This window comes from Odontesthes bonariensis, chromosome 1 (genome assembly GCF_027942865.1).
Source record: "Odontesthes bonariensis isolate fOdoBon6 chromosome 1, fOdoBon6.hap1, whole genome shotgun sequence".
NCBI lineage: Eukaryota > Metazoa > Chordata > Actinopteri > Atheriniformes > Atherinopsidae > Odontesthes > Odontesthes bonariensis.
In genome coordinates, this window is record NC_134506.1 from 16,101,496 (window position 1) to 16,129,348 (window position 27,853).

Here is a 27,853-nt window from a genome sequence, read left to right on the forward strand (position 1 = left end):
CAGAGTCAATGAGCGACTCCCAAAAATATAAAGTTTAGATTCTTTCATGTTGTCGACTGGCAGGTGGCGCTCGCAAAATTTCCAGAGTTTTCGCGTACCTTTTGCAAAGAATCGGACGGAAAGAATAATATAGAAGAACTCCTACATATATAATAGGGTCCTTGCAGTTTCACTGCTCGGTCCCTAAATAGCGACAGATGTTATAGGTTGTACATTGATGTATGTTTGATTGAATATTGATAAGCCGCTTGTGTTGCCAGCGGAAGCCAAACAGTGCTGCCTCTCTTCTAATTTTAAATAACCAATACTAAATACTAGCAACAGCTCATGTGGCTTAAAAAAAAAAATAAAAAAAACTACCATGAACACAAAGTGTTTGAAGACAGACAATTTTTATTGAAGGTTACTGTGTCCGATTGAAGCTGATAAACTGTAGGAGTGATGGAAAAGTAAAAAGATTTAGTACCAGGTAAGGATTAGTTAAAGCGCCACACTGAGGCGGTTGCTCAAGCTTTTGATATTCAAGCGATTCGGAGCGTCTTTGGTTCATTCTGTTACAAAACAAAGGCCACATATTTACAAAAGCATTTTCAGCAAACAACAGTGCAATCCGAACCTCTAAAAACTCCAAATCTCTTTGTGCTTCCACGTACTGGAGGAGCACCATCCCCTAAACAAACTAAAGTGCGTTCTTCATCAGTAGTTCAGTGCATAGATGAGTCAGAGCCACGAAAATTACACCCACACGGGTGTGTCTGATTCAGTGTGAGGCTACGAGCAGGGGGGGGGGTCATGCTTCCAGGACTAAACTTTAAGACTTTTTCTCTTTCATGATCAAATTTTTATCTCTACATATTGACAAAAACTCTTGAAAGGCATTGACAAAAAAAAACAAAAGAGTAAATACATTTCAGGATAAAAACCTATCCAGCGATGACATCAGAAGGCACTGTCATAAAATAGGCAGAAATATCATATAGTCCAAATAAAAATACAAGCAAAATTCCTTCAGCTATAATACAATCTCAATTTAATTGTGCTTTGTAAAGTTTTTAAAGTTTTTTTTAAAGATCACTTAGGTTTCAGCCCAATAAAGGGGAGCCTGGAGTCACAATACAGAAAGTGAAGAGCTCAACGTCATCCTAAATAATAAATTAGACGTTCAAATAATATCAAAATCCTGTAGTTTGTTTGTTTTTTGCCTCCATTGCACTTGCATACGTATCGGGCATCTGGCAGTGTCACAAGTGCCCGAAGGTCTAGGATATAAAGCACTCGACATCAAAGAAGACGGGTGTATTTTAACCCTAACCCCTTTTAGTTTGAACGTATCGATTTTTGATCCCCACGTGTGAATCAAACCTTGGATTAGTTTGAGTTAATCGCACATACAGTATAAAAACATGACAGCAGATTTTGTTTCGGATAGTTTGACTCGTGCATCAGTGCAATCAAGCGTTTAAGACTGAATGGGAGGCCGAGTCAGATTTCGTCAGGTTGCATATATCTGAATCAACCCCACACGAGTCAATAAACAACATTTACCACATAGATTCAGCTCAAGCATCGACATTAGGAGCTCTTAATAAACACAGTCTAAAATAACACAAATTAAGACACTTTGGCAGCTATTCACAATTTTCAAACAATATTTACAGTCCGAAACTTCATTACAGAAGGTTTTATAGTCTTGAGCAAGAAAAATAAATAAAAAAAAAAAAAAGAAAACTGAGAAGGCTGCTCAAGATGAAAAGTAAAATTCAGGTGAGGCAGGCATAGTAATACTCCCTGAGGCCGACAACTCAAGCAAGCTCAGTCTTCTGTTATTATACTGTTGGTGTCCGTTTCGTCGAAGGTCCTCTTGTAGCGGACGGTAGAGGAGAAGTGGGGTCTTTTCTTCTTGTAGATGATGAAGCTGATGGCTAAAAGGAGAGCGATGAGGACCACGATGAAGAGGCCCAGTGCCACGGGAGAGCCTGGGGATTCTGAGGAGCAGAAGACAGGTTTGCACAGTTATCAGCCTGGTTTTACGGGAGCTCTTTTGTTACCACTTTATGCTCAAACTCAGCAATACAAAGACCACTGAACTTTCCAGCAGTGAAACTCACTTGCTGCAGTTTTGCAGACAACGCGACTGTTGGTGGACTGGCAGCTGACCACATTCCAGAAGCCGTCGTCTCCCGCCATCATGATGGCACAGAGGGGAGCCGACTTCTTCCCGGAAGTCGGCTTGTCAGACTTCCATTTCGTGTAATCCAGGGCCGAGCCATCCAGCCAGGATACGGGCTTACCTGAGAGGACGCACGGGACAGCAGTGAGCGGGGAAAGAGGAGGCGGTGACCTCCCTACACGTCACGAGTTAGGAGTTTCCCTGTGATACATTGGGTTCATATCGGACTCCAACAAAGGCTACATGGCAGCACAACAAGCTCTTCCTCGCAATGACAAATTATTGCCGCGTCGATGAAATCAAAGGAGAAGTGTGACTGTTTCTATGTTTCACACGAAACTTCCAGATGTTCTCTCATCAAAACATTCAGCCACATTCCAGTTTGTTTTCCGAGGCGGAAACGTCAAGGTTTTTGGAATGGCTACTTCAAACAAGCCCGTATAATTTCAGAGAGACAGTTCCGTCGTTTAAAGCTAAAAAAAAATACTTGACTTTCTATTTCAATATACAGGGCTTACCTTCAGAGTCAAGTTCAACGCCGAGCCACACTCGGTTGGTGATGAGAGGGTTGTCTGCGATGTACTTGGCCAGAAAGTCGTTGTCCTCTTTGGTTTTGATGGTCAGCAGTTGAGCATCTGTCAGCAGAGAGAAAACTTTGAGGGCATTGCTTCATGCACAGCATCTCAGTCAGGCTGAGGTCTGGACTTTGACTGGACCATTGCAACACCTTGATTCTTTTCTTTTTCAGACATTCTGTTGTAGATCTGCTGCTGTGTTTGGGATCTTTGTCCTGTTGATGACCCAGTTTCAGCTTTAGCTGTCGGACAGACGGCCTCACATGGACTCTAGAATACTTTGGTATGCAGAGTTCATGCTGGACTCAATGACTGCAGGGTGTCCAGGTCCTGTGGCTGCAGAACAAACCCAGCCCTCCACAACTGTGCTTGACAGTTGGTGCGAGGTCTTTGCACTGATATGCGTTTGGCTTGGTATGTGTCACTCTGTATTTTGATAAAACATTTTCACTTTGGTCTCTTTTTGGTTCGTTCAGATGCAACTTTGCAAACCCAAACTATACTGGTCGTGTTCTTTTTTTCTTCTCCTGCAATTCTTCCCAACAAGCCATGCTCAGTCAGTCTTTTTCAAATCGTACTGTCCTGACCTTCAACGTTTAACGTGCTAACTGAGGCCTGAGTCTGAGATGCAGCTCTTGGGTTTGTTGCCGATTCTCTGAACTTTGCGCAGGTCTGACCTTGGGCTGAATTCGGGAGATTGGCAACCGTTTTGAATGTTTTCCACATTCTCTCTCACTGTAGAACGATGGACTCCAATAATTTTGGAAATGGCCTCATAACTCTAAATGGCACAAATTGATGGGCAGCAACAGTTGCTTCTCTAGGATCATTTGTGGTGTCTGTCCTTCTTGGCAATGTGTCAACACACATGCCTCTGCATCTTGATTTGCATACAAATGTCACTCAAAGTCAGAGATGCAGGCGTATGTTGCATCTGGTCCTAATGGATTAATTACAGTTATACACAACGTCCAACTCACTCATTTCCTGGCAGATTGTCCTGGCCTGCTCCATGTTGTAGACGCTGTAGTTGTAGAAACTCATGTCAAATGCGTAGCAGTGATCCTGATGCTGAACCCACTTGGACATGCCATTACTTTGAGGGCAGTGATTGTCCTGTGAGGCAGCTTGCGGTTTTGCTCCTGGTTCATACAAGTACAGAAACAGCAAAGACGACAGTGAAAATTACAAGTAAACATGCGTTTCTATAAAGAAAACCGGTTGTTCTCTCACTTTGGGAAGCGGTGGTGATGGTAGTGGTGTAGCAGATGGCGCCGTCTTGCACAGTGTTGCAGCCGGTTCTAACCCAGTCCCCAGCAGGATTTATGAAAACACAGCTGGCCTTCTGTTGGTCGAGACTGGAGCCCTTCAGTGAGACGTTGAGGCCGTAGTCAGCCTTTGTCCCATCAGACCATTCATAGGCTGAGCCACTGACCTGCACGGGAAAAGACCGAGTCAACGGGTGGGCAGCTCTGTCTGTGCGGCTTGTTCAACTTTAATATATTTTTTCTGAGATTTTGCTCGCGCTAAATTCTCACATCTTGGTTCGACAGGCCAATCCACAGCGGAAATCCATCTGTCTTAGCAATGAGCTTCATATGTGCGTTGTGCTCCATATCGTGGACACTCGCCAGGTGACCGCCACGCTGACTACACTCTTCTAGAGCCTGGGACCAGTTCAGCTTTTTGGTCACCACCTCGTAAGTTAAGCTGCCGTAGTGTTGGAAATCCTTGGATGAATGGTTATACTCCTGTTTGGATTCTTTGGATTAAAAATGTACCGCAAAGTTGTTTTAGCATCAGATATCATCAGCAACAACAGCAGAGATGCACATGATATTTTAAATCATGATGTGTGAGATACCAACCATAATCCAGCTTGCAGGTCACAATCGACTTTTGTTTGAACTCTGCGTGCAAGTTTGTGCTTGTGATGAGAATCCAGGTGCCGTCAGTGGTGAGACCGGCCATGAATTGTCCGTCTACTTCCGGTCGGCCTTTTGCCCAGTTGGAATACTGGACATTTGTGCCATCATACCACTTGGTCTGGTTGTCTAAAGCAGAACAAAATCCCAATCAACTCTGACATAAGGACATAAAAGCCCACTCACACACATACAATAAGGCCCAGCATGCAGAGCCTCTGCCTGCACGAGTCCAAAATTTCATGTCCTCATCCGGCGTCCATGTTTCAGCCTTTTTTGACATGAAAGATCTTTATAGTATATTATAAAAGATAAAAGAAAAATGAGCCTTATTTCAACACATCTACTGCATGGAACATCTACTTCACAGAAATGCGCAGGCTGTGACTAAATAAAATGCCAACCGTTGTAGTCTTTGAACAGTCCCAGCCAAACGAACTGGACCAAGTCTTTAAATGGTAAGAGCTGCTTCTTGATGAACTCGTTTTCTTGCTCATTTCGGATGGTCAGGATGTCTGCATCTGCATCTGAAACACAGGTACACCGTCGCACAATTTTAACGACATCCGCTACAGGAACCGCCTTCCTCTGCGTGACAGCGTGTGCCGAGTGTTGGCCATCTCTTACGAAGCCTTTTGCAGGTGTCTTCTATCTGGCCTTTGTTAAACGCTTCCCATCTGGTTGCGACCTGCTGGAGGGAGTAGCAGTTGTTCCTCCAGGGGATCCAGTTTGGTCCGCTGATGTTATGAGGGCATTTCACGGTAACCTCCTCTGGTGGAGCGATGCTCTCCTCTGTAATAAATACATTTGAAACAAACGTTTTTGTGAAGAGAATGATTATCGTTTTAAGGTACTTTGAAACCATGGAGTATTTTCTACTCAAAATAAATAAATAAATAAAATAAATAAATAAATAAATAAATAAATCATTGCTACATTATTGTGAAAAAAACAGAAGCGCTGTAGGGAAATGAAAAACAAATAGCCCGAGATTTTTGAAGGCTTAAAATGTTTCTTCTGTGAAGCTGAAAAATAAACCTCCAGGATCTTCCTGATGCTCTGCTTTAATCAACCCTTTTGAATCATAACGTTGTTCTTTCCCAACACCACTTGTGTTGCGACACCTGGGTCACACAGGAATCATGACGTTTCTCAATTTCCCCCACAACGGATTTTATATCCTGTTGCAGATTAAACGAAACAACAGCTTCGAGCCTCAAGACCCTCGAGACTTTTTCGGACTCCATTTTGAAAGCTGTAACATCATCCTACACCTTTTTTCGGGCCACTTATATTGTACGTTCACAACTTGCTGCACAACTCTTCTGTTTATTTTGTCTGAAGTGACATCGCTGTTAGTCGCCGTGGAATGCAGACAACTCACTGCGGGGCTTGTGGCAGATGGCGCCTTGGAGACTCTCCTCGCACTCCGTGGCTTTCCAGAAGCCATCGGTGTCCTGGTAAACACACGAGCCGCTGCTGGGATCAGCAGACCAGCGACTGAACACAGTGTGACTGTTGTCAGTCCAGCGGTAGTGGTTCCCATCCTTAACACAAAGCAAAAGACAAATCTTACAGAAGAATTGTATAACGGGTGAATTTAAGTCAAAGGATTGCTCCGGGACACCTACATCTTCACTAAAAAGGCCAATCCACATGGGTTTTTGGGCACGGTTTACGTGCACGCTGAGGGTGGACTGTATGAAAGTATCCGGCACACTCGCCAGGTCCATGTTTTGATTCGCGCACTCCCGCGAAGCCTCATACCAGGTGAGATTTTTGACAATCAAACGGAAAGTATGGTTGTTGACTTGGAATTCCTCTGTGGGAATATGGGGCTCCTCTAGCTTATCTGAAATGAAGAATAACATGTTTAACAAAACATCTCATCATAAAAACGCCATGGTTACAAAACAGCAAGATGTGTTTGCCCTTTTAAGAGTGTGTTAAAGATACCGCAGATTACAGACATTACAGGAAATGAGGTATAAGCCAGATGGAAAACAGTGGAACTGAGTGAGTTCAACATCTTAGTGCTAAAAAGTGGCTGAGATTGTTTGCTCAAGTGTATTCTCCAAGGTTACCATCGAGGTCTACACAGGGTAAGACTAGAAATCCAAGGAAATCTCAACAACTTCAACCTGATTATGTGCAAACTTTGAAGGAAAATTTGGGATAAAGTTAAATTAAGAGTAAGAAGAGAGAAATTACCTGCATAGTGTTGGCAAATGCCCAGAGTGTAGAGTTGGGTGCAGGAGGAATAATCCCAGGTACCCATGATTTCAGATCTGGGGTTATTGAGCAGGAACACACACATGTCCAAACTGTCTTGATCAAACGTCTAATAAAAACAAGAACAAAGCGAAATGGACAGTGAATTCAGATTAAGCCTCCTGGTTTGTTTTTTTTGGATGGAGGTTCAAAATTTACTATTAGTTACCACCGTCCACCCAAAACATTAAGGAGAGAGGAAGCTTTTTGCCTTAAGTCTTCACCAATTGGGTGGAAACAAAAAAAAGTTCTGACTCCCTAAACCTGACTCCAAAGTATAAAACTTGTTCCCTGTTAAAAAAAAAAAAAAAAAAAAGGCCTTTGGGGGTAAGGACAACTTACATTGACTTTTATAGCCTTGTGCATGCCCAGAAGGAGGGAGTTGAAATTGATGTAGTCAACTGGGGAGTGGTCGACCCAAGCAGGGTCGCTTTGCTTGATTTTCAGACCAATCCATATTCTTTCCATATTTGTCATACTCGGCAGGTGAGTGTTGATGAAGTCTAAAAGAATACAAACAGAAAATTCATTTTGGGTTAAAGAAACTAACAGAAATGTGATACATCCATCACTGTCTTGCTGTCACTCATTGGTTTCTATAAATAATTAATCTCGTGGGACACGCCCTGTTTTTGTCCAAAGGATTTATGCATCAGGTCATTCAAAAAACTAAAACATCTGCTCTCTTGCCGAGTCTTAAAGTTAGGTATGTTTTTACCAAATGTGGTGCTGTGCATTGTGACCGAATATCTTCTTATCAAACTATCGTTTGGCTTAAATATTTAATCCCAATTATCCGTTTGAAGAGGAATCATGACCTAAAACGTCATGATTGTGACAGACTTTCAGATACAAACACGAAGTTCAACGTATGTCAGAGAATCATGATCGGAAAGTTAAACATTCTCACCTTGTTCCACTTGATCTGAAATAGTGACCAGAGTTCCCCTCACAGACTGGCATTCCTCATTGGCGAATTTGAATGACGTAGACGTTATGTTCATCAGTGTGTAGCACTAGAAAAATAACACCAGTATTATAACCACTTTCTGTAAAACGGGTTTTATTCCAGTCTGGCCGTGTATTCACGGAGCATTTCTGATTTTTTCAGAGCTACAAAAGCCAGGACGATGGAAGAAATGCACCTTTAGCCATCAACAGCAGTATACAGAGTAATTCCCAAATCTTACGTGCTCTCACAAGCGCTCAGGGAATCGTGAAGACTTTTAAAATAAATAAGTATAGAAACAGAGCATTTATGTTCACCTCAACCAAAAAACACTGGTGGAAATATTAAACAGCTTCATTAAGGACATTCCCTCATCTGAGGAGCAAGAGTCGACAGTCTCATCTTTAATCTCCCTGCAGTTCTGTCTGAAATAATCATTGAGGGCTTGGAGGAAAGAATGGCTGTAAGAATTAGAGCTCATCTATTCTGAGGGGTCCCGAGTTAAATAAGGGAAGTGTCAGACCTTATTTCTGAAGGGCAGAGAATTTTGGTCACAGGGAAGTCCTCCAGGCTGAGGCTCCAGAGGGTTGATCTCCACTGACGTGATGTTGTGTTTTTCACACACAAAGGAATATCGCTGCTGGCAACTGCGGTCGTGCTCTGCAAGGGCAAATATGACAATAAATCTGTGCGTTTGCCGGAGAAACATACAACGAATCGAGTCAAGGCATGCGGATTCCAGAGGAAAAATGGAAACAAAGTAATCTTTAACCTTTAACCAAAGCAATCAATCAAGTTTAACCTCTTTATCAAAGCAACGTGCTGTGTCTCACATGCACTGATTAAAGAAAGAAAAAAAAAAAAAGAAGAAGCCCACATTCAGAAGAATATACGTTCCTTAGGACTTTATAAATAATACATCTCTGCATAGATATGAGCTAGCTGTAGCCAATTTTATGCTAATTAGGACGAATTTCTAAAATACTTCAAATAGTTGCCATTTTTTCTTGTTGTAGGTGATTAAAAAAAAACTAGAAAAAAACCATTGAAATCTTTCATATTATAAACCATAAAGTCACTTTAGAGCCATTAAAAAAAACATAGTTTATGTATTTTTTCCAAAATACAACACTTGAAATACAAGGTGGTTTTTGGTCTTCGTGAGGTCTAACGCTCACCACCTTAGCTCACAAAATCCACACCTTTCCCATTTTGAGTCAAATGTTGATGTAAACTCATGGAAATAATATTCCAGTCACCTAAAAGAGCAGTGAAAGTCATTTGTCTGCCTTGTTCGTTAGGTAAACCAGGTTTCTATTGAAGTTTGAAGCCAAATAAAACATTGGAATTAACTTACAAGGAGCAACAGTCCGATTACATCAGCTTTTTTTTCTGCAATTCGTTTGCTTTCATTCTCCAACTTTGACTAAGCTTATCATTCTTTGTCTTTTCAAAGCAACACAGTGCCTCGAAAAGGGTTACCTGGAAAAGGACTCTCATAAGTGATGAACGTGCATCGACCCAGGAAAAAGGAATGATAGAAGTACATCTGGGAGTATCTGGAATACAAATAAGTTCGGTAACGTCACGTGTCACCAGTCAGCACAGGTGTAAGCATCAAAAACCGGCAAAGCATAAACAGCAGAAGTGTGCGACGGTGTTGACTTACGACATGGGGAACATTCGCCTGGGCTTTCTCATGTCAATCCACCAGTTTTGCTCAGGGGAACTTGACAGCTGTTGGAGTGTCTCAAAATTATTACAAAGTCACAATAAATTTAAAAAAAAAAAAAAAAAAAAAAAAAAAAAGAAAAAAGTAAACCAAATAGAAAGCAACAATGGTCAAAGAAACTCGACTGATTTAGCCTGCTATTCTTATTATTCTTAATACACCAGATTTTTGGGTTTTTTTTTACCTTTAAAATTGACAGAAATGTAGCCTCAATGCATAGTTTTAATTGGTAGTTAAAACCCAGCTACTAAACAGCACTACCACTGCCATTTAAATCTGCCAACATACTGCAAGCTTCACACATAAGCACATGGCTCTGGCTTATTGCACATCATGAAACAAGTCATGATAAAATGCCTCTCTTTAAACCCTTCGACGGGGCCAAGTTAATGCTATAAAGTCAAGTCATCGGGGGTTTAGCTTTAGCATTACCATCTATTTAGGCTAGGCACCCGCGGCTAGTTACCCAGCCAATAAACCTGATAGTCAACTGACAGAGAAACTTATTTGGTCTTCCTCTGTCTAAAACGAACATTTAAGATCAATAACTGTTCATTTTGAGCGAGTCCTAGCCATTTCCCTGAAGTCGTCTTGTACTGGTAGGAAACAAAGACGTTCTTTTCTACATATTTAGCTTCATATGCAGTAAAATGTCATAAACCACAAGATATAGGCTGTGTGCTCCCGACAAGAGTTTCTACAGCACTTTGAAAAGAGGAGTTTTACGCATCAGTGTAAAATAAAAAGGAAAAATTCACAAATTCACATCCTGCTAAGTGCAAGTTCCCCCCAAAGGCTGAATGTCCCCTGTGCTACAGATGTTTATGATTGTGCTGTACTAAATAAGCGGCCCGTATGGTCAAGCACTCGCTTGAGAAGACTTATGAGCACCTGTTTACAAATTAAAGGTCTTTTAAACTGAGAGACGCTCAGTAGGTACCGCCTCACACTTCCTGTGAGCCATTAGAGAGGAGGATTGAGAAAGACTGCTTTCGAGTCAGTTTACAGAGAATGTTACATGTTTTATGAACATCCTGCTTAGTCTTCTTTTAATATCCAAAACCAAATCGATGCATGAGCAGAGGCCGTCCTCTGTCACTTACCATTGCTAGCTGCTGCTGGATCTTTCCAGCAGCAGAGGAGCTCAATGGAGAGGCCAGTTTGCTGTCGTTGGCGGCGCAATAAAGCTGTGCCTCCTCAAAGGTTAATTTTGGCTCCTTCACAAACCAAAACTCTGCTCCGTCCACGAAGATTGACGTCTCATGATGGCCACCTGAAAAGGGGGGGAAAAAAAAGTAGATCTAAGAGAAAGAGATTTTGGATAATGGCAGCACTATTCTAAGAATGATGCGGTCATTACCGTGTTTGTACCACTCTGGATATTTTGGCGTCTTTCCTGTAGAAGCATCCACAAACAATGAGAAGCAGACAACAACCAGAAACAACAAAATCACCCACCACCACCATAAAGCAAGGAGTCCATCAACTCAAAAGGAGATGTTATGAGCAGTCTTACCGCGGGGTATTTGGCAGACCCACTCTAGCTGGGCGTCGCAGTGAAACGGCATGGCGTAAAAAGGTGTGGGCGGTATGTCGTGAACAAGAAACACAAACAGGTGCGTCAAGGTGCTCCTCGTTGTCTAACGGAGACACAGATTGCAAAAATACCATCACTCAGGAGTGGGAGACAGTTTCATATCTGTATTACATTACATCTTTTTGTTCCTCATACTTCTGCGATAGTGTAAGAAGAAAATGTATGTCAGCGTGAGATTAGAGTCTGAGAAGCAAGATGAACAGGGCATTTAAGGTTTTTGTTGTAAAAATCCATCCAGCCCACCTTAAACGCAGTGCAGTCCCGGTTGTACGCGTCGTCCTCATGGAAATCTTGGTGTAGAACTTCTACAGAGACCTGTTGAGGAGCCATTGAAAAACGTCAGTGAGTCTATGGTTGGACGCATGATGTTCCAACTATTTAAAGGATAAGACCGGTTTTTTGACATTGGGCCCTTGATTTCACATTATAACATGATGTTCTACTCACCCCTGCTTGTTGTTGAACATTTGGAGCTGTTCCGAAGATATTCGAGAGGCGTCTGGCTGCTCTCTTGAGATATTCGGCCATGAAACGGTTTCCTATGGGCAAGCTTATACAGGCACAAACTATGCTGTTTATAATTTATTAATTACTGTACATTAGCACTGATAACGTGGAGGTGCGTCGCTTACTTAAAAAAATCCGGGTTACTAATTTTGAATTTTAGCCGAATGAATAAATAGGCAGCAGGTCTGTGGGCTGTCTGTGGCAGTAGCACGACGATGACGTCAGTAACACCCACTTTACGACAAAAAAATCAAAATTACAATAACCCGGATTTTTTTAAGTAAGCGACGCACCTCCACGTTATCAGTGCTAATGTACAGTAATTAATAAATTATAAACAGCATAGTTTGTGCCTGTATAAGCTTGCCCATAGGAAACCGTTTCATGGCCGAATATCGTAAGAGAGCAGCCAGACGCCTCTCGAATATCTTCGGAACAGCTCCAAATGTTCAACAACAAGCAGGGGTGAGTAGAACATCATGTTATAATGTGAAATCAAGGGCCCAATGTAAAAAAAACGGTCTTATCCTTTAAAATGGGAAGTTTTAAGACTTAAAGGGTTAGTTCGCCATTTTGCACATTAAGCCCTGTTTTTAGGTAGTCTGGGGTGAATTATAGATGTTCTGATCACAATTTGGACATTTGGTGCTGAACGGAGCATTTAGGTATCCACTGCTGCAGCCCCCCCACCTTTGCATTGAGTCAATGACCACTCAAGCAAGCAATCATAAAACGGCATTAAACTTTCGTTTGAAAAGACATGGAACTCACCGTGTGGTCAGTGGTGGACAGCGATAAATTGACCCGAAAATCGCAGTGAAATGTGCCTTCTAACAGTTGTTTTAGCATTTGGTGGACCTATTTTTCCGGACACCGTTGAATAGCAGCAGCAAGACATCCAGCGACATACAGCGCGCGGAGTAATACTAGTCAAACCAATACAAATCAATGAAGACGGACAATAATGGTAATATAACTTCTCTGGAAGCGTATTTCGCGGTGATTTTCGAGCCAACGTATCGCTGTCCACCACAGACCACACGGTGAGTTTCATGTCTCTGCAAACGAAAGTTTAATGCCGTTTTATGATTGTTTGCTTGAGTGGTCATTGACTCAATGCAAAGGTGGGGGGGCTGCAGCAGTGGATACCTAAATGCTCCGTTCAGCACCAAATGTCCAAATTGTGATCAGAACATCTCTAACTCATCCCAGAATACCCCCAAACAGGGCTTAATGTGCAAAATGGCGAACTAACACTTTAAGGTTCGAAAGAGGTTTGTAGAATCAGAGCAGAGACAGACTTAAGTTGTCCTGACAGCACAACACAATGCTGGACTTTTATTTTTCTCATCTGTAAACATTACCCCTGGCAAAAAAAAAAAAAAAAAAAAAAAAAAGCAATCACCACTTCTGGAGGATTATCATTCAGTCGTTTTATTTTTTTAAAGGGGACAAAAGATGTGAACACAGACTGAGATCTGGACTGTTTGCTGGCCGTGACACTAAGCTGATGTGTCTTTCATCTCTTTACTCTGTGGCAAGATGCATTGCACAAAGTGCACGTGTGCATTCACTGCAGAGGTGATGACAGCCATCTGCCCTGCAACACCATTCCATCAGTGATTGCAGAAATCTGCTTGTTTCCTTCAGGCATCATTCATTGGATCCAGTGATTATTAACTGAATATAACTTTCAGCCTTCTGTAACCATGTTTTCTTCTGTTTAGCCGTTAGTGATGGTTTGCTTTAGGCTCGACTGCATGTTAATTACATTTCCTTCGGCCAGTTTCTGTAGATTCCGTCCACTTGTTTTTGCGTTTCTTTTGAGTTTTGAGTTTTCCGCCCTGAAACTTTGACAGCATCCCTGTAAAGCTTCCCTTTTTACAACCTTCCCAATCTTGTTTGTACGTTTGGACACAGCTCAATGGGAACAACCAACATCTTTTGCCACACTCAAAGAGTTGAATCACCTTCTTTAGGAAGTTTTAGAATCGCACTATAGTTTCATCTGATAATGTAGCTGTAATCTCTTGTTGGGGCCATGTTTCCCTTCAGTCAGCCAGGTGCAGCCGCTTGTTTAGCTCAGCGTGCAGCCCTTTTTTTTTTTTTTTTTTTTTTTTTTTTTTCACAAAGCCAGAATGTCCAGCTGGTAAAACACATCTGTGTCATAACTGCAGAGTACTCTACAGTAACATGTTCTGAGAGGGGGTTTGGAGTTTGGGTTGTACTCACAGGCCGACCGTCGCTCCACTCCCAGGACCTGTCAGCTGGGTTTCTCCTGTTCAGGCCGACCCAGAAGTAACGACTATCGCTGCAACAAGTCACGACACACAATAATCATTCATGACACCTAATCGACCTCTGTTTAAAGACAAGGATAATAACAGTAACAATCCTCTTAAAGCATTGGCGATTCTCAGAGCAAAGCTGGCGTTTTATCCTTAGACACACCAGTGTAAAGCTAACTCCATCGTCAAGTGTGAAATGCGAGTCTGACGATTGTTTGAGTTTATTTTCATGTTCAGGTTACGTGCTGAATGTTTATGTTGAAGAAAGAGAAAAGTTTCGGCTCTGAGGTATGTGCCTGGAAAGAAATCATGTCTTCCCTTAAAGAGAAAGGACTCCCACCAACTCCTCTCCCCACTCTTTTGTGTGATGGGGTATGTGTGAAAGCAGGAACAACATTTCACGAGGGCGTCCGTTTTAGGCGTCGCACACACATACCTGATACTTTCTCTCATGATGCTGTGCAGGACCCTCATCTCTTCAATATTTGTGAAGCTGGGCAGGTTGGCCCCCAAAGCCTGACAGAACCTCCTGGATTCTTCCCAGGAGCGTTTCCTGCTCAACCTTTCCTCGTGAAACACCTGACAAGGTGAAACAACGATTTGCAACAATCAACATCAGAAATGAAGCGGCACACTGGCAGACTGTAAAGAAAGCCAATTCAGCTGTCAGATCAGCTCATTTAGAAGGAACTGAAACGTAATAAGGAAGCTGAGGCGGAAAAAAACAAAACAAAACTCACAGAGACAACATTCTGATTGGCTCATTGCAGGAGCATTTTTTTAAAATCACATTCATCTATCAAGCTATTACAGCTTTGCTTCTAAACATCACTTCCTTGCCTTTTAAATCTACTTTATTTGCTCTTTCTGAAACTATGTTCACTGTTTCAGCAAAAATATGGACCGCATCACTGAAAAATCTACACGACCAAAGGCTGATGGAGACACACGCGCACACACCTTGTAGCAGTGTTTGATGCCAGGTCTGGACAACCATCCATCGGGACAGGTTGCGTTTGGGTTTGGCTCTGGTTCTGGAGGTGGAGGTGGACTGAGGTCTGTCCTGCAAATGGTGCCAGCTTTAAAAAGCGTGCAGTTCCTCACCTCCCACTTGCCCAGGGGTTTTGCAGTGGAAATCACAGCACAACCTCCAATCCGCTCTGAATCACACACATAAATGAAATACAAGTGAAATAAAATGATATTGCTCTTATGAATCTAAACATAACAACATTGTTTCAGTTCGTTGAGGTTTTTAAGGCATTCCTTTATGCAAAGCTCTCTAAAGTCCACCGTGTTTTATTGATCTTAACGACTGTCAGGTGTCATGGTCCTGTGGCCAGTCTAAAGAACTTTGTTCCAGAAGTCTTGTGGTTTGTTAAGATGGAAATTTGCAAACCTTTCTCTTACAACCCTTCCAAACAAGCCTAGCTTCTAATTCTACTGTCATAAACTTTAAAATCCAACGTGCTGACTGAGGCCTGTAGAGTCTGAGATGTATTGCACAGTTTCTCCGAGCACTGCGCTGTCTGACGTTGGCGTGAGCTTGCCAGGACGGCCACTCCTAAGAGGATTGGCAAACATCTTGAATGTTTTACCACTTGTGAATAATCTTTCTGATTGTAGGAAAGATGTTTGGAAATAGCCTGATAAGCCTTTTTCCGATTGATTGTCTTTCCTTATTGGCACTGAGCTTAACACACCTGAATGCACCAGACCAGTAAAGTGCCAACATGTCTACTTTTATGGTGATCCTCACACTTGTTTTAGGTAATGAACTGTGTTGGATTAGCAGCACAGGGCTACCACTTACCCCCTTAATTCCTATGGAAGCAGTCAGGACGTACATAGCTTTCTGCATTTCTGCTCAGTTGTTGTTAAATAAATAGTGAGTTGGCTTTATTCGTTTTGTTTTGTTTTGGGTAAAACCTTAAAATCAAATAAAGGCTTACTTTCTTCAATCAAATGACTTTATGTACGCCAAAAGAAGCGACCGGTCTCTAAATTACATACACTATAAAACCAAAATCCATCATCTGTTGAGAGTCAGTCCTGACACACCACATGCTACTCCAGTTGGGTAACAGCCTTGTGGTTTTTACCAACCTGGCTCAAACCAGCCCCAGTTTGTGTATGTGACCACCCCCGGGGGACCATTCTGGCTCGTCCACTGGTACTCTCCTGTCTTCTTGATGTCCTGCAGCCCGATCCAGAAATACAGAGGGTCCTTGCTTATGTGCTCACCAAGTAGGCGGCTGACAAAGGCCTGCTCAAACCTGGGAAGACCAGCCAAATATTAGTGTAATGTCAGTCATCCTGTGTTTCATTTCTGTGTTTAAGAAACATGCTCAACATATGGTTACAATCTGAATCGCAGTGAGATAAATAGATGTCTTTCGAAAAGGCACCAGATGGTAATTGTGGGTATTTTGACCAACTGAACAAGCCCCTACCTGTTTCTTATAGTCATGTTACAGTGATCTTTGAAGGATACTTGTTCGGTGCTCACTCGAAAGCAGGAGTTACCGTGTCGCCTCCAACCCTGCATAATCGAATGTTGGAACAGTAAAACTTCAGCTACGATCAAATCAAATGGAAATATCACAATACGTGATAAGACGTCTTATCAGTCACGGTTCTGATAAACAGCCAGTCCTCTGCAATGGGAATCTAAACAGAACAGTCACATCGCATCCACACATGTCTTCAGTTCTGGCAACACCTGTCAATACAGACTTGCTTTCAACTTCTCTGTGATTAATCTGTCCTTGAAATAAAAAATAAAATCTTTAAAAAACACACACTTCTGTGGCGTCTAAATCCTTTTAAAGATTTTCTTGCTGACAAACATAAAAGCAATGTGCAACATGTGTGGAAGGACAAATATCCCTTCCAAACAGAGACAAACAAGTAAAAAGAAACACAAAAACAACCAGGCATGACATTTTGGATCCAAATTATATTAAGGCCAACCATATTATGCAAAAATGCTGCAAGCCTCCTCAAGAAAATTGGGTCAAGTGTAGACAATACTCACATCTTCAAAGCGACATCCAGCTTGTGTTGCTGACTCATTGAGCTCTCCTTTCTTCTGACACATGAAAGGTACCATCTTTGTGCAGTTTTCAACCTGCCAACCGTGAGACTGTAGAAAGCAGACACAAGTTTGAGTCTGCAAGCTTCGTATAAAGAAAAGACTTAGTACAAACGCCACTGACAATCCCACACATGAAGGCTGAACCCGGCGGGTTGCGTTACTCAAATGCACAAACCTGCCCCGAGTAGAGGACGCAAGTGGGATCCTGAGTGGGCTGAAGGGGTTGGTTTTGGCCCCAGAACGTGAAGGTGACGGGTTGCTCATCGATCCATTTGAAGACAGTGGAGTCCATGTCGATACCAATCAGACCGATCCACACATCCAAAAAGTTGCCATCTGAAGGAGGAGGACACGGATGCAAACTTTAGCTATTCTTGTAAGCGGAAAATGAATAAATCTGACTGAAACAGTGAAAGTATGGGCCTGGTGAGAGAACGACGTTTGTAGCAGCAAAGAAATAATACATTTATGAAAAAATAAGGCTATGGTTGTTTTACGCATTTACTCGACTGCTGCTAGAACGATCCAGATGTATCAGAATCAGAATACTTTATTGATCCCCAGGAGGATTAAAAGACCTGGGGGAAAATTCATCCAGAAAATTGTATGGAAAGATTTTTTACAAGGTAGACAATAGTCACTTAAAACACGTTAAAAGACAAATGTGTCGTACTGAATTGTGGAGAGGGACCGTTAAGAAGCTTTACAGCCATTTTCTGCTCAGGATTTGTGGGCAAGTTCTGAAATCAGGGTTTTTTTTATGACGCTGTGGGGCTCATGTAAAGTGGTTATTTATGAAGAGCTAAACTAGCCAGCCTAACTGGCTGACTAATAGTCAGCTAACCGCTCTGCCCTCATCACAGAAATCCACCTTGCCTGAATGCCAGAATTTGCAAAACACAGGCCGCTTACTTGAATTGCAGATGAATATTGAGATAAAGAAAACCTTTTTTGATTTTGTCAACCGTGAAGCTGAAATGCAGCACAATCTTCAGTTCTGGTAACGCTGGTAAGGGCCAAGCTAGCACTCCTGTGCGGTGGTTGTTACGGGACTGTTTGCGTGTGGGCTGGAGTCACACTGAGGATTCATTTAGTGAATAACCGGCGCCACGGCACAGGTGGAAGAGTGCTGCGTAGCTACTCTGAGGACTGAGGTTATAAGAAGATTGGTGACCTGATATTGTGCAGAGTTACGGCGACGGAGAGTTGAAAGGCCAAACTAACAGCCGGCTCATTTCTGCACCCGGCACTTTTACAGACAGCTGGGATTAAGGGGTACGCCCTGATGCATCCGGCCGCCGGTGGGCTCATGCGACGCTGAAAGTCGGACATACTCGCCATGAGAATGCAAGTCTTCACAATTAAACAATTCTGATCATTTTGTAACGTCACCGATGAGCAGTATGGTCGAGTTAAAACGCCTTCCTTTTGGCCCAGTAGTGTGGTTCATTTGAGCTGATCTGGGATGTGTCGATACATCTCTTCAGCAGGCCTGCCCACAGCAACTCACAGCAGGAAACCCTGCTCCTCTTCTCATGATTTTGAAACATAATTTCTATTAGTCATAGTTGACTGGGAAGTTAAAAACAATTTTTCCTTCATGTGGTTTATTCAGAGCAAAGACTACTCTGACTTTAAAGAGACATTCCTTGCAACCTGCCCCGTTACTTAGAGTTTCGTAAAATCCCCACCGGGAAGTACCACAGCCTGTAAATCCTGCCAAGAGTCTCTCAGCTCTCATTCAGGTGATTTTTCACACTTGTACTGTCAGATTCTCAGGCTGTTTTGCACATGCTGTTATTTTCCCCCGCCCGTCCACAGATGTTCATCGATGTTTAGCCCACGGGACTTTTATGTCATTGTAAAACTTTCATTTGAAGCCTTCCATAGTGCATGTAGGGTCAGGGTCCAATTTTAGAAACAATCCTCTTCTGACAAGGCGATGTTTGTCTTTCTGCCTCCAAGCAAACTTTTGCTTTGTCAACCAGCAGTCCCAATTTTAAAGGAAATTGTCGACTGTTTGTTGCCTTTTCATCATGGATATATTTAGCGTTTGTGAGAATGTAAGTTCCTTTGATTCCGCTCTTCCTGCTCACACAAATGACATCAGCCTTTCCCCTATTATACATCCAATCAACACATGATGTTGCACAGAAGTATGCGAGTTACAACACACGTTTCCCAACTAGATTTGCCAAACTTTTGTCAGAACCTTTAAGCATCGCTTTTTTTTTCCTTTTTAAAAAGAGTACCTACAGAAAACTGGAGCAAAGTTTTGAGCAAACAACCATTAATTCAATGAACAAGGGTCCGGGTGACAGATGACCAGGATGCAAATGTGAGTGGGGAAAGAGGAAAACGAAGATACCGTGTCTATTATAATAACAATAACGGAAAATATAAGTTTATGCAATGAGTTTATGGCAGAATACCTACTCCTCCCCCATCCTACAAATAACCGACCGATGAAAAATTTGGCTAAGACTTTTCTCGTCGACTGTTAGTGAGAAGCCTGGATGTTTGCCTTCAGATTCCGCTGGTATTTAGCTGACTGACTATAAGTAGCAGTATTTCTTAAAACTTTGTAGCGTTTTCAATGCTTACAGTCTCAGACGTTAAAAGTAGTCTGAGATGTAAAACCTGGGGAAGCCTAAACTTCTACACGGTTTTCCTTTCTTTTTTATTTGATACATTAAAACAAAATAATAACGTGTTGAATCTTCTTAAAATGCCAGAGAGAAATAGGGCTGTAGCGATACACTAGTCTCACAATACGATACGATACACGATATTCAGCCAACGATACGATTCGATACACTTACATCGTTTTCTGGGGGGAAAAAAAAGGGACAGTGCAATTTGACATGAATCGTTGCTGATTGGACTGGTGGTCCAACCTTTGAACCGGAAGGAAAACTCAGCCAGACAAACAGAAACAAACGAACATGTCACAAACGTGAGAGCTATGCACTTTATACCACATTTTTATGAACTAATTTATCGTATTGTATTACCTTAATATTCTGTGTTTTCACTAATTGTAACATCTGACTTTTCAATAAAGTTTGCTTAAAAAAAAAATAATAATCGATACTCGCGGCTGGAAAATCGATACTTTATCGGGAAACGAAATATCGATATATATCGCAGTATCGATAAAATTGCTCAGCCCTAGAGAGAAAATATAGTCTTTATCTCGATGCCTTAAGTTAGAGATCAGTTCATCTTTTATTCATAGCAAATGCTTGCATGGCACTCCATATCCGAATAAAACAATCTACTCCAGGAACGCTGAACATTAAAGTTTTACCTGTATGGAAATGAGTGCTGATCATCTCTTTGCTGTCAACGGAGTGGAAACTGGCTAAAATCCCTCCCTCTGTGCTGTTGCAGTGCATCTGAGCATCCATAAAGTTTTTTGGGTTGTCCTTCACTAACTTGTAACACCAGCCACTCCAGGGCACCCAACCCTCTGGACACACGGTTTCATTATATACAAGAGCCCCTGTGGAAAAGAAAAGCAAGACAGACCAGTTGCTATGAGGGGCGAACACAGCTTTGTATTCAAACAAAATTGACTGTAAGGACGTTTTTATTTGTACAATGTTAAGCCCCGTTTTTAAATCAAGACTCTCCATCTAAACAGAGGTGTGTTTTCAGTTTGAGCAGCAGTACAATTACAAAGAAAAACAATACCTAAATGTCATGACACATCATGGACAAGTGGAGCGAGGTCAAAGGTAGAACCATTTACGCTCTGGTGTGGATCCAGATCACGAGTTCAAACCCTCGACGGAGGCGTTTGCCTGATCGTCCTCCAGTTTAAAATGGGACTCAGAAGAATTATGACGGTGAAAAAAAGTGAAAGCTGCAGCCGACCCACCTGGTGCTGTTGTGTCAGAAGCATTCACCCTCTTCTCGCAGATGTATGGCAGCCGTTTGTTGCACGACTCAGATTCGTACTTCTTTCCGGCGTTCAGGACGCCGCAGTCTGACTCAATCAACATGGAGGAAAACGGCATTCCTGTCAAATAAATCCCCCGACCCAAACACAATGAATGTCAATAAAGCCAAACCCTGAAGGCAAGCAGAGCAGACGCAGACACCTGTGTTAATCTGTCCACAACGATCTTATCAACTGTGTTTTACAGAGATGTGAAACAGAAGAAATGTTCTGTTCCAGTCCAACACAGCTCCGCCAGCAGCAACACTGACGCATTAGAAATTATTTCAGCCATGAGGAGCCCATATCAATACAAGGCCACATGGCTGCTGTATCCTTGTCTTTCACACTAACATGTTTCCTTAAAGGCATTAAGAAAAGAAGAAAAAAAACGGCTACAACAGCAGGCAGGCTTGATAAAGCCATCCATTCAGTTCCATTAACGGGTAATTCAGCAACACCAACAATCCCAGTGCCACACTGTGTCCAATAACCAGGCCCACTCAGCTTCTTTACAACACTGCCCACATTGTTTCTCTGACTGAAACCAATGTTTATAGAAGAGCAACGCTCAACAGGATGCAGAACTTGCTTTGCACAAACAAACTGCAAAATGCAAGCTGCAAAAGCATCCTCGTTCTTTATCTTTTTCTCCCTTCATCACAACACACATTCCAATTTTCAGACCTATGTATTTAGTGAAGAACAACAATGCATCAATCTGCCTTCAGAAAGATTACAAAGAAACAAAGAAACAAAAAAAACAGCCATTACCTTCATCCCAGCGCAGGAAGGAGAGAGGAGAGCCGTCCGACCACTGCCAGCCCTGAGAGGTGTCCAACTGGTGAAGGCCGATCCACATCTTTGCAGGCATTCTGCCAAGGCCGTCCAAAACTGCACGGAGCAACATCACAGCAAACAAAACAAGCCCGTTTAACAAAGGAAGGGATCGGTTATAAAAAATAAATAGATACATGCTCATATGACTCATGAAGAACATTCGTAGCTGTGAAGACAAAGTAGCCAGAAGCCCTGCCTCACGGTCGCATGCCTCTGCTAAAAAGTTACACTGAATAATCTAATCTGCCAAGACTCGTACAAAAGGTCTGAAGGAATCACAAGTAACAAGTATCATCTGTATTCAATCAGCAGTTTCAACGTTACCTGAGATTAGTGCCACCAACACAGCGTTGCAGAACTGACATATTTATGTGAAGCCAGTCGTCGGATACAAAATATCATTGCGTTTCGTAATCAGACGCGATGCGAAACTTTGTCATAATTAGCGCTGAACTCTTGAGTTATGGCGAAAAGATGTTTTGTGCGGTGACGAATGCCGTTTGTCCGACCCTAAAAGGAGTTTATGATATGTTGCTTTCATGAGATGCTCTACAAATGTTACAACAAAAAGGCAGTGAGGCTGCAGTGTTTGCTTCCAAGGACGGGCTTCTAAACCACAGGCAGGCATCAAAGGGCCGAGACACCTTTGGGCCTTTAAAGCCCTTTAGTTCACTCTTCAAATATCTCAGAAGTGCTTGAACTTACTCCAACTGTTTTCGGTTTGAGTTTTGTAATGCAGTTGTGGAAATCCCACAGCACGAAAGAAGAAAACGAAAGGGGAACCAAAGGAGGAGGTAGATGAGAGGGTTCGGGCTCAACCAAGGCATCTGCAGCACTGCAGCAGTTGTATGTGTAAGTTCCATCTTACAGGACGTTTGGTGGTGAAAGCATGCAGAACCGCCCAGGGACACCTATCTGAGCATGATCTTAGCGTTTAGGCCAGAGTCATTCTAACTTCCCTGTTCCTTTCTGTTATTTTTACATAGATTAAAAAAAAGAAGCAATAAGTAGGAGAAACCAGGTAACAAACTTGAGAAAAGCACAACGAAAAAAAAGTCACCACGGAAGGAAAGGAGAAGGCAACAGTAATAAAGTTATGACACAGACCGTGACGTCTTAGTGAGATGAAAAGGCTTTTTTTTTTTTTTTTTTTTGTTTTAAATGACTGGAGTGATAAACAGGGAACTAATGCTCCAATTAAGCTAACTACGACTAAATCTGAAAGCTCACTGCCATATTTACCAATGATGGTGACCGAAAAAAGTACTGTGATATTATTCGTATAAATGAATTACTTATTTTTTTGTTGTTATTGACAAATACTGATGTCCGTATTTCCTATTTTTGTTGTCATATAGATGGAGAAAAGGGAGGAGCAAAAGAGGCATCTTGAGGAGGTAATGACACTGGTAGCTCTCAGCCAGTCTTACAGGTTGCTGAGGTGAGATCGCCCGGTCCCGACACACTGAGCAGATCGGCTCCCTGACTATGACATGAATCCAAAGCTTCGTGCCAGGTCACCGCAGCGTTGGAAACAAACTCATAGCACGAGTCATCTTCTGGACCAGCAAACAGGGTGTGGCAGCCATCCTCTGCAACGTCAGACAGGCAGTGTTTGGCATACATGCGAGAACAAATAGGAGAAATTCAGCTGCCAGCGCACAATTTTTAGGAGTAATGTTGTGATGTAAAAGAAAAAAAAAAAGGCAGCTGGAGACTGCATAATTCTGCGTTTTGCCAAATAAAAGAGCACAAAGACAACCTAAAAAAAAGGACAACATACCAGGCAATAGACAGTGCCCCTTCTTCTTCTCTTGATCGTAGTCTGAGGAAGTAGCACACCAGGACAGTCCAGGAAAATCTGAATCCGGAAGGCATCCGTGATACCAGCTGCCGTTGTACTTGAAGGGGAACTCGCAGGGGATTCCAGCAGAGTTCCCGTTGGCGGTGTGCACGACTATGAAAAAGAAGAGATGTACAAAGTCAGAGTCCCCTGCTATTTGTGCCCTTTTTAAGACACCTAAATCCAAAACGGTGATTTGTTAGAGAAAATTTTGCTGCATACATCAAAGCACTTCTTTCGTTTCAGGACGCATACTACTGAGCACAAGTTCCTGCGAAGATACCCGCGATCAAAGTTACAACCGTTCCTGTACGGTGGCGAAGTCGCTGGGTGAATGTGAGAGAGGCATATTCAGCTGTGAGCAAAATGCTCCTGGCCTAGAAAAACAAGTCACGATGTAGGTTTGTAGCCTCAAAGACACAAGGAGACTGCGGCGAAAACCAAGAGTTATAGATGAACAAACAGTTCTGATCCAGATAAAGATTAAGAGAAGGACGTTAATGCATTTCAGCTCCAGCTTCGATCATCTCAGTTGTTTTATACAAAGACTTAAGCTTAAATAAAAAGAAAAGCCCGCAGCGATGGAGATGTAAATAAAGTGATGGGGTAAAGAGCTCATATTTTGTTCATTTACAGGTTCATAATTTAATTTTGGTTCATAGTTTTTTTTTTAAGCTTTCACGTTCAAAAGTTTTCATCTTTCTATCAATCTTCACACTGCCGGGTCATCTATTGTCCCCTGCACTTCCTCACACGGACTCCCCCCCCAGAGTCAATGTGGACGACGACAGAGGAGTTGAAACTGCCAAAAATAAGCGTTTTTGGTTTCTTTTTCCATCATTTAAAAGCAACATGTGGAGGTTTACGGGGTTGATAGAAAAAAAAAAAAAAAAACCTTCCTCATAGAACGCACCTGTGTTTCATCCCTTGAGGCCTCCTCTCGCTCTTTGTACTCAGTCAGTGTGCATGTAAGACGTTATAAAAACCACAAGCATAGGTTGCTGTAATGAAAAGCTCCCTTGGTATTACAAAGTGTCACTTCCTCATACAGTTATTTACTACGTCACTGTTTTCGCTAAGAATATCCATTTAAAATACACCGCCTGTCACATGCGAGTCAAAACTAGAGACGCCACTTCTCGCACTCCAGCAAAAATGCCCGAACAGTGAATGAAGCAAAGAATAAAGTTCTACAGAAGCATCTGTGGGACTAAGAAATGATCCTGAAAAAAATTGCAACTGTATCAGTCTTAGAAGATAACGGCAAAACTGTCTTAAACATATGTGGTATGACATCATTCCTCTGAGTACTTCCCCATATGAAAATGTACATTTCTTTTTAAACTTTGCGTCGCTGTTACATTAAATATATATGTGACAGCACCGTCATGCTGTGAGCCAAACCGTTAAAGGAAAGCCAAAGTCAGCTTGAACACTGCTCTCAACATTTGTGATGTGTGTCAGATGACTGCAAAGTGATTATACACGAAGGAAGTCCCCCAAAATACTCCGCTTCGAGAGGAGTTCCTTCTCCTTAACTTAGAATTAGACGTGCCATGTTGTTATATTGCATAAAGGAGCAGTTAGCTAACAGGAGTGGAGCCGACTAGCCTGTCAGGCTTACTTTAAAATGTACCAGAACCGGTTTGTGTGACACAACAACGGCCAGAGACAATTGTGTATGTACTCAATGTACCGATGTATCACATGATCAGAGTAACTCCACAACCTGCCCAAGAAGTGAATCCTCAGACCAAACTTAATTTGCTCCACTCAACACTCAAAGTGAATTTAACACTACTTTTTTTTTTTTTTTTTTTTTTCCCCTCAGCCAGCAATGTCCACAAGCATTAGGCCATCCATCTACTGTGAGCCTTTTGTCTCTTGGATATCAGAGGAGAGGCCACACTTACCGCGATAAGGCCTATGGCAGATGTTGTCCTGGGATCCTCCTCTTGCCCAGGTCTCAGTAGTGTCCCGCTTGACCACAACTTTGCCGTCGCTGACTGCCAGGCCCATCTGATATGCGGTGTGCACGGCCCCATCCAGGCAGCGCCACCCCAGCAGCATGCTGGAGCCACAGTCCACCAGAACCAATGACTTGGCGGGAACGTTCAGCGCCAAGCAGAGGGATGTGGCCACGTGGAAGAGCCGGTGACCCGAACCCCACTTCCACAACTGGGATCTGCTGTTTGGATCACAGGTGGCTGTGCTCAAGTCTGTTGAGGACCCTGCAAGCAGGCACTCCCCCGTGCTGAGATGCTGAATGGTGAAAGCATCCTCGTCTGTGGTGAACGGACAGGAAATCCCCCGCAAAAAAAAAAGGGAAAAATGTAAAAATTAGTTGACAGTTAATATGTTATTATGATTGATTATATACAGGCAAACAGCAGACACATCGATCTAACATTTGTGACAGTTTTGGACCGATGAGCTGTGTCTGTGTGTCGGTATGAAGGCTCGACGTGATAAAGGAAGGAAGAGAAATGGAAAGATCCAACTGTGAGCCTTCGCAAAGATGGCAAAGGACACAGAAAGACAAATAATCAACTCAAAATCAACTAAAAACTAAAACACAGATGCAGCACTATTCAGAAGGTACACAAAGAGCCATAGTGTCACTTATCAGAGATGTGCACTACTTTCATAATCGAGCTCTGGAAAACAGATGGACAAGTGCTTCAGACTTGGCTCAGGGATTATCAAGGCAAAACAGAAACAGGAGCAAAAAGAAAAATGAAACTATTCTTCGGTCAGTGACACCAAGACAAGTTTGCTCGGCTCGGGTGAGGTCCAGTGATCAGACTACGACTGTGAATGCAAACGTACAAACAGGGACCCACAAAGGTGGGAGTGTGACGATAAGAAGCCAACAAAACACAGCTTTGGGTTATGGCAGTGCAACATAAAATGAGAATGATATTTCTGCATTTAAAATAATCGATCCAAACGGCAAAAAAAAGGTTTTCATGTCACATCAGAGCAAACTGTTCAGTTCAGAAATTAAAGGCGATGCAATTTTGAATGATTTGACATGTAAGTGATGTGGCGTAGGATAATCCTCACTTCTGTTACACGGTTTGAATAGATCAGTAGCTACATTCATGAATAAGTACATTATTCCCCTCGCAGAGAGCCTAAAAGAACAGCATCCTGCTGGGGAGAGACACATAACACGAGAAGTGCACAGATGGGGAGGACACCTCACAGCCCGAGGAAATATTTATGAGTGATTGGGTCTAAATATGAAGCACTTTTCCGACAAAAACGTCCCCAAGCTGGGCTTTCTAAAATAGACAACGATATCACATTACAGCCCGACGGAGTTGTGTTACAGCAACTCAGTTGAATTATTGCTGGATTATACGGCAGACAATATGGAACACATAACAGGCTACGAGGAGGGATGAGTATGTTTGAGCTGCCAGAGTGTGAAGTACAATAGAAATAGAAATAAAAACCTTAATGGAGGACGGGAAACGTTTAATAAACTGGCAAAAACCAAATCAACAACTGAAGGCAGACACTAACCAGCGTCTGCCTTCAGTTGTTGATTTGTAATCGTTGTCCTGAGACTTAAGTCGCAACGGAGTGTTTATCCAAACAGTTTGGTCAGAGTTGAACAATGTGGCAAGTGGGCAAACCGAAAGTGAAGTGTCGCAGATTACTTACCAGAACCTTGAACCGGTGAACAAGTTCCCCGGAGAACTGCCGTGTCCAACAACGTCAACAAACAAAGGCAAAGTGTCGCTCCGTACAATTTCAGCATGGTCACGGCAGTCTTTTTGGCGGATTCAAAAAGGAGCTGCCCTACTCTGGTCGTGGAACACTGGATATACGCCGATGAGTTACTGAACTCCACGCAGAAAGTGGTCAGGCAACCAACCTCACCCAATCCTCCCCCAACTGTCAGCTGTGCCGTCCCGACGAGTCCCACTCCTGTCTGCGCCGTCAAGCCAGCTCCATAACTTCCGGTTTATAAGTAAAACGATGTCAAGGAGGGAAAGTGTGATGTTTAAATATATCTAGTCAGCCAAGCCGTGTATATCATTTGTTCAAAGTTTAGAATACCAGTCTGAATTTTCGTAATAAATGCACAAATCCCACAAAGTCTAA

At 42.5% G+C, this 27,853-nt stretch overlaps 1 protein-coding gene across 1 annotated transcript; it reads right to left on the minus strand.

Annotated features, from left to right (window-relative positions):
- Nucleotides 1–373: 373 nt before the first annotated feature.
- Nucleotides 374–27,687, minus strand: ly75 (lymphocyte antigen 75). The gene is made up of 35 exons (XM_075485483.1): nt 27,410–27,687; nt 25,651–26,022; nt 23,678–23,851; nt 23,325–23,486; nt 21,829–21,948; nt 20,995–21,135; nt 20,422–20,616; nt 17,287–17,447; nt 17,052–17,159; nt 16,468–16,556; nt 16,121–16,290; nt 14,975–15,174; nt 14,451–14,593; nt 13,959–14,037; nt 11,463–11,534; nt 11,139–11,262; nt 10,983–11,018; nt 10,726–10,895; nt 9,560–9,627; nt 9,373–9,449; nt 8,414–8,550; nt 7,852–7,957; nt 7,284–7,444; nt 6,882–7,011; nt 6,302–6,522; nt 6,055–6,217; nt 5,298–5,462; nt 5,075–5,197; nt 4,614–4,799; nt 4,284–4,507; nt 3,979–4,180; nt 3,726–3,887; nt 2,689–2,805; nt 2,109–2,291; nt 374–1,985 (listed from the first exon to the last, which is right to left on the minus strand). The coding sequence occupies exons 1-35, from the start codon at nt 27,504–27,506 to the stop codon at nt 1,813–1,815; spliced, it is 5,211 nt and encodes a 1,736-aa protein (XP_075341598.1). The 5' UTR covers nt 27,507–27,687; the 3' UTR covers nt 374–1,812.
- Nucleotides 27,688–27,853: the final 166 nt, after the last annotated feature.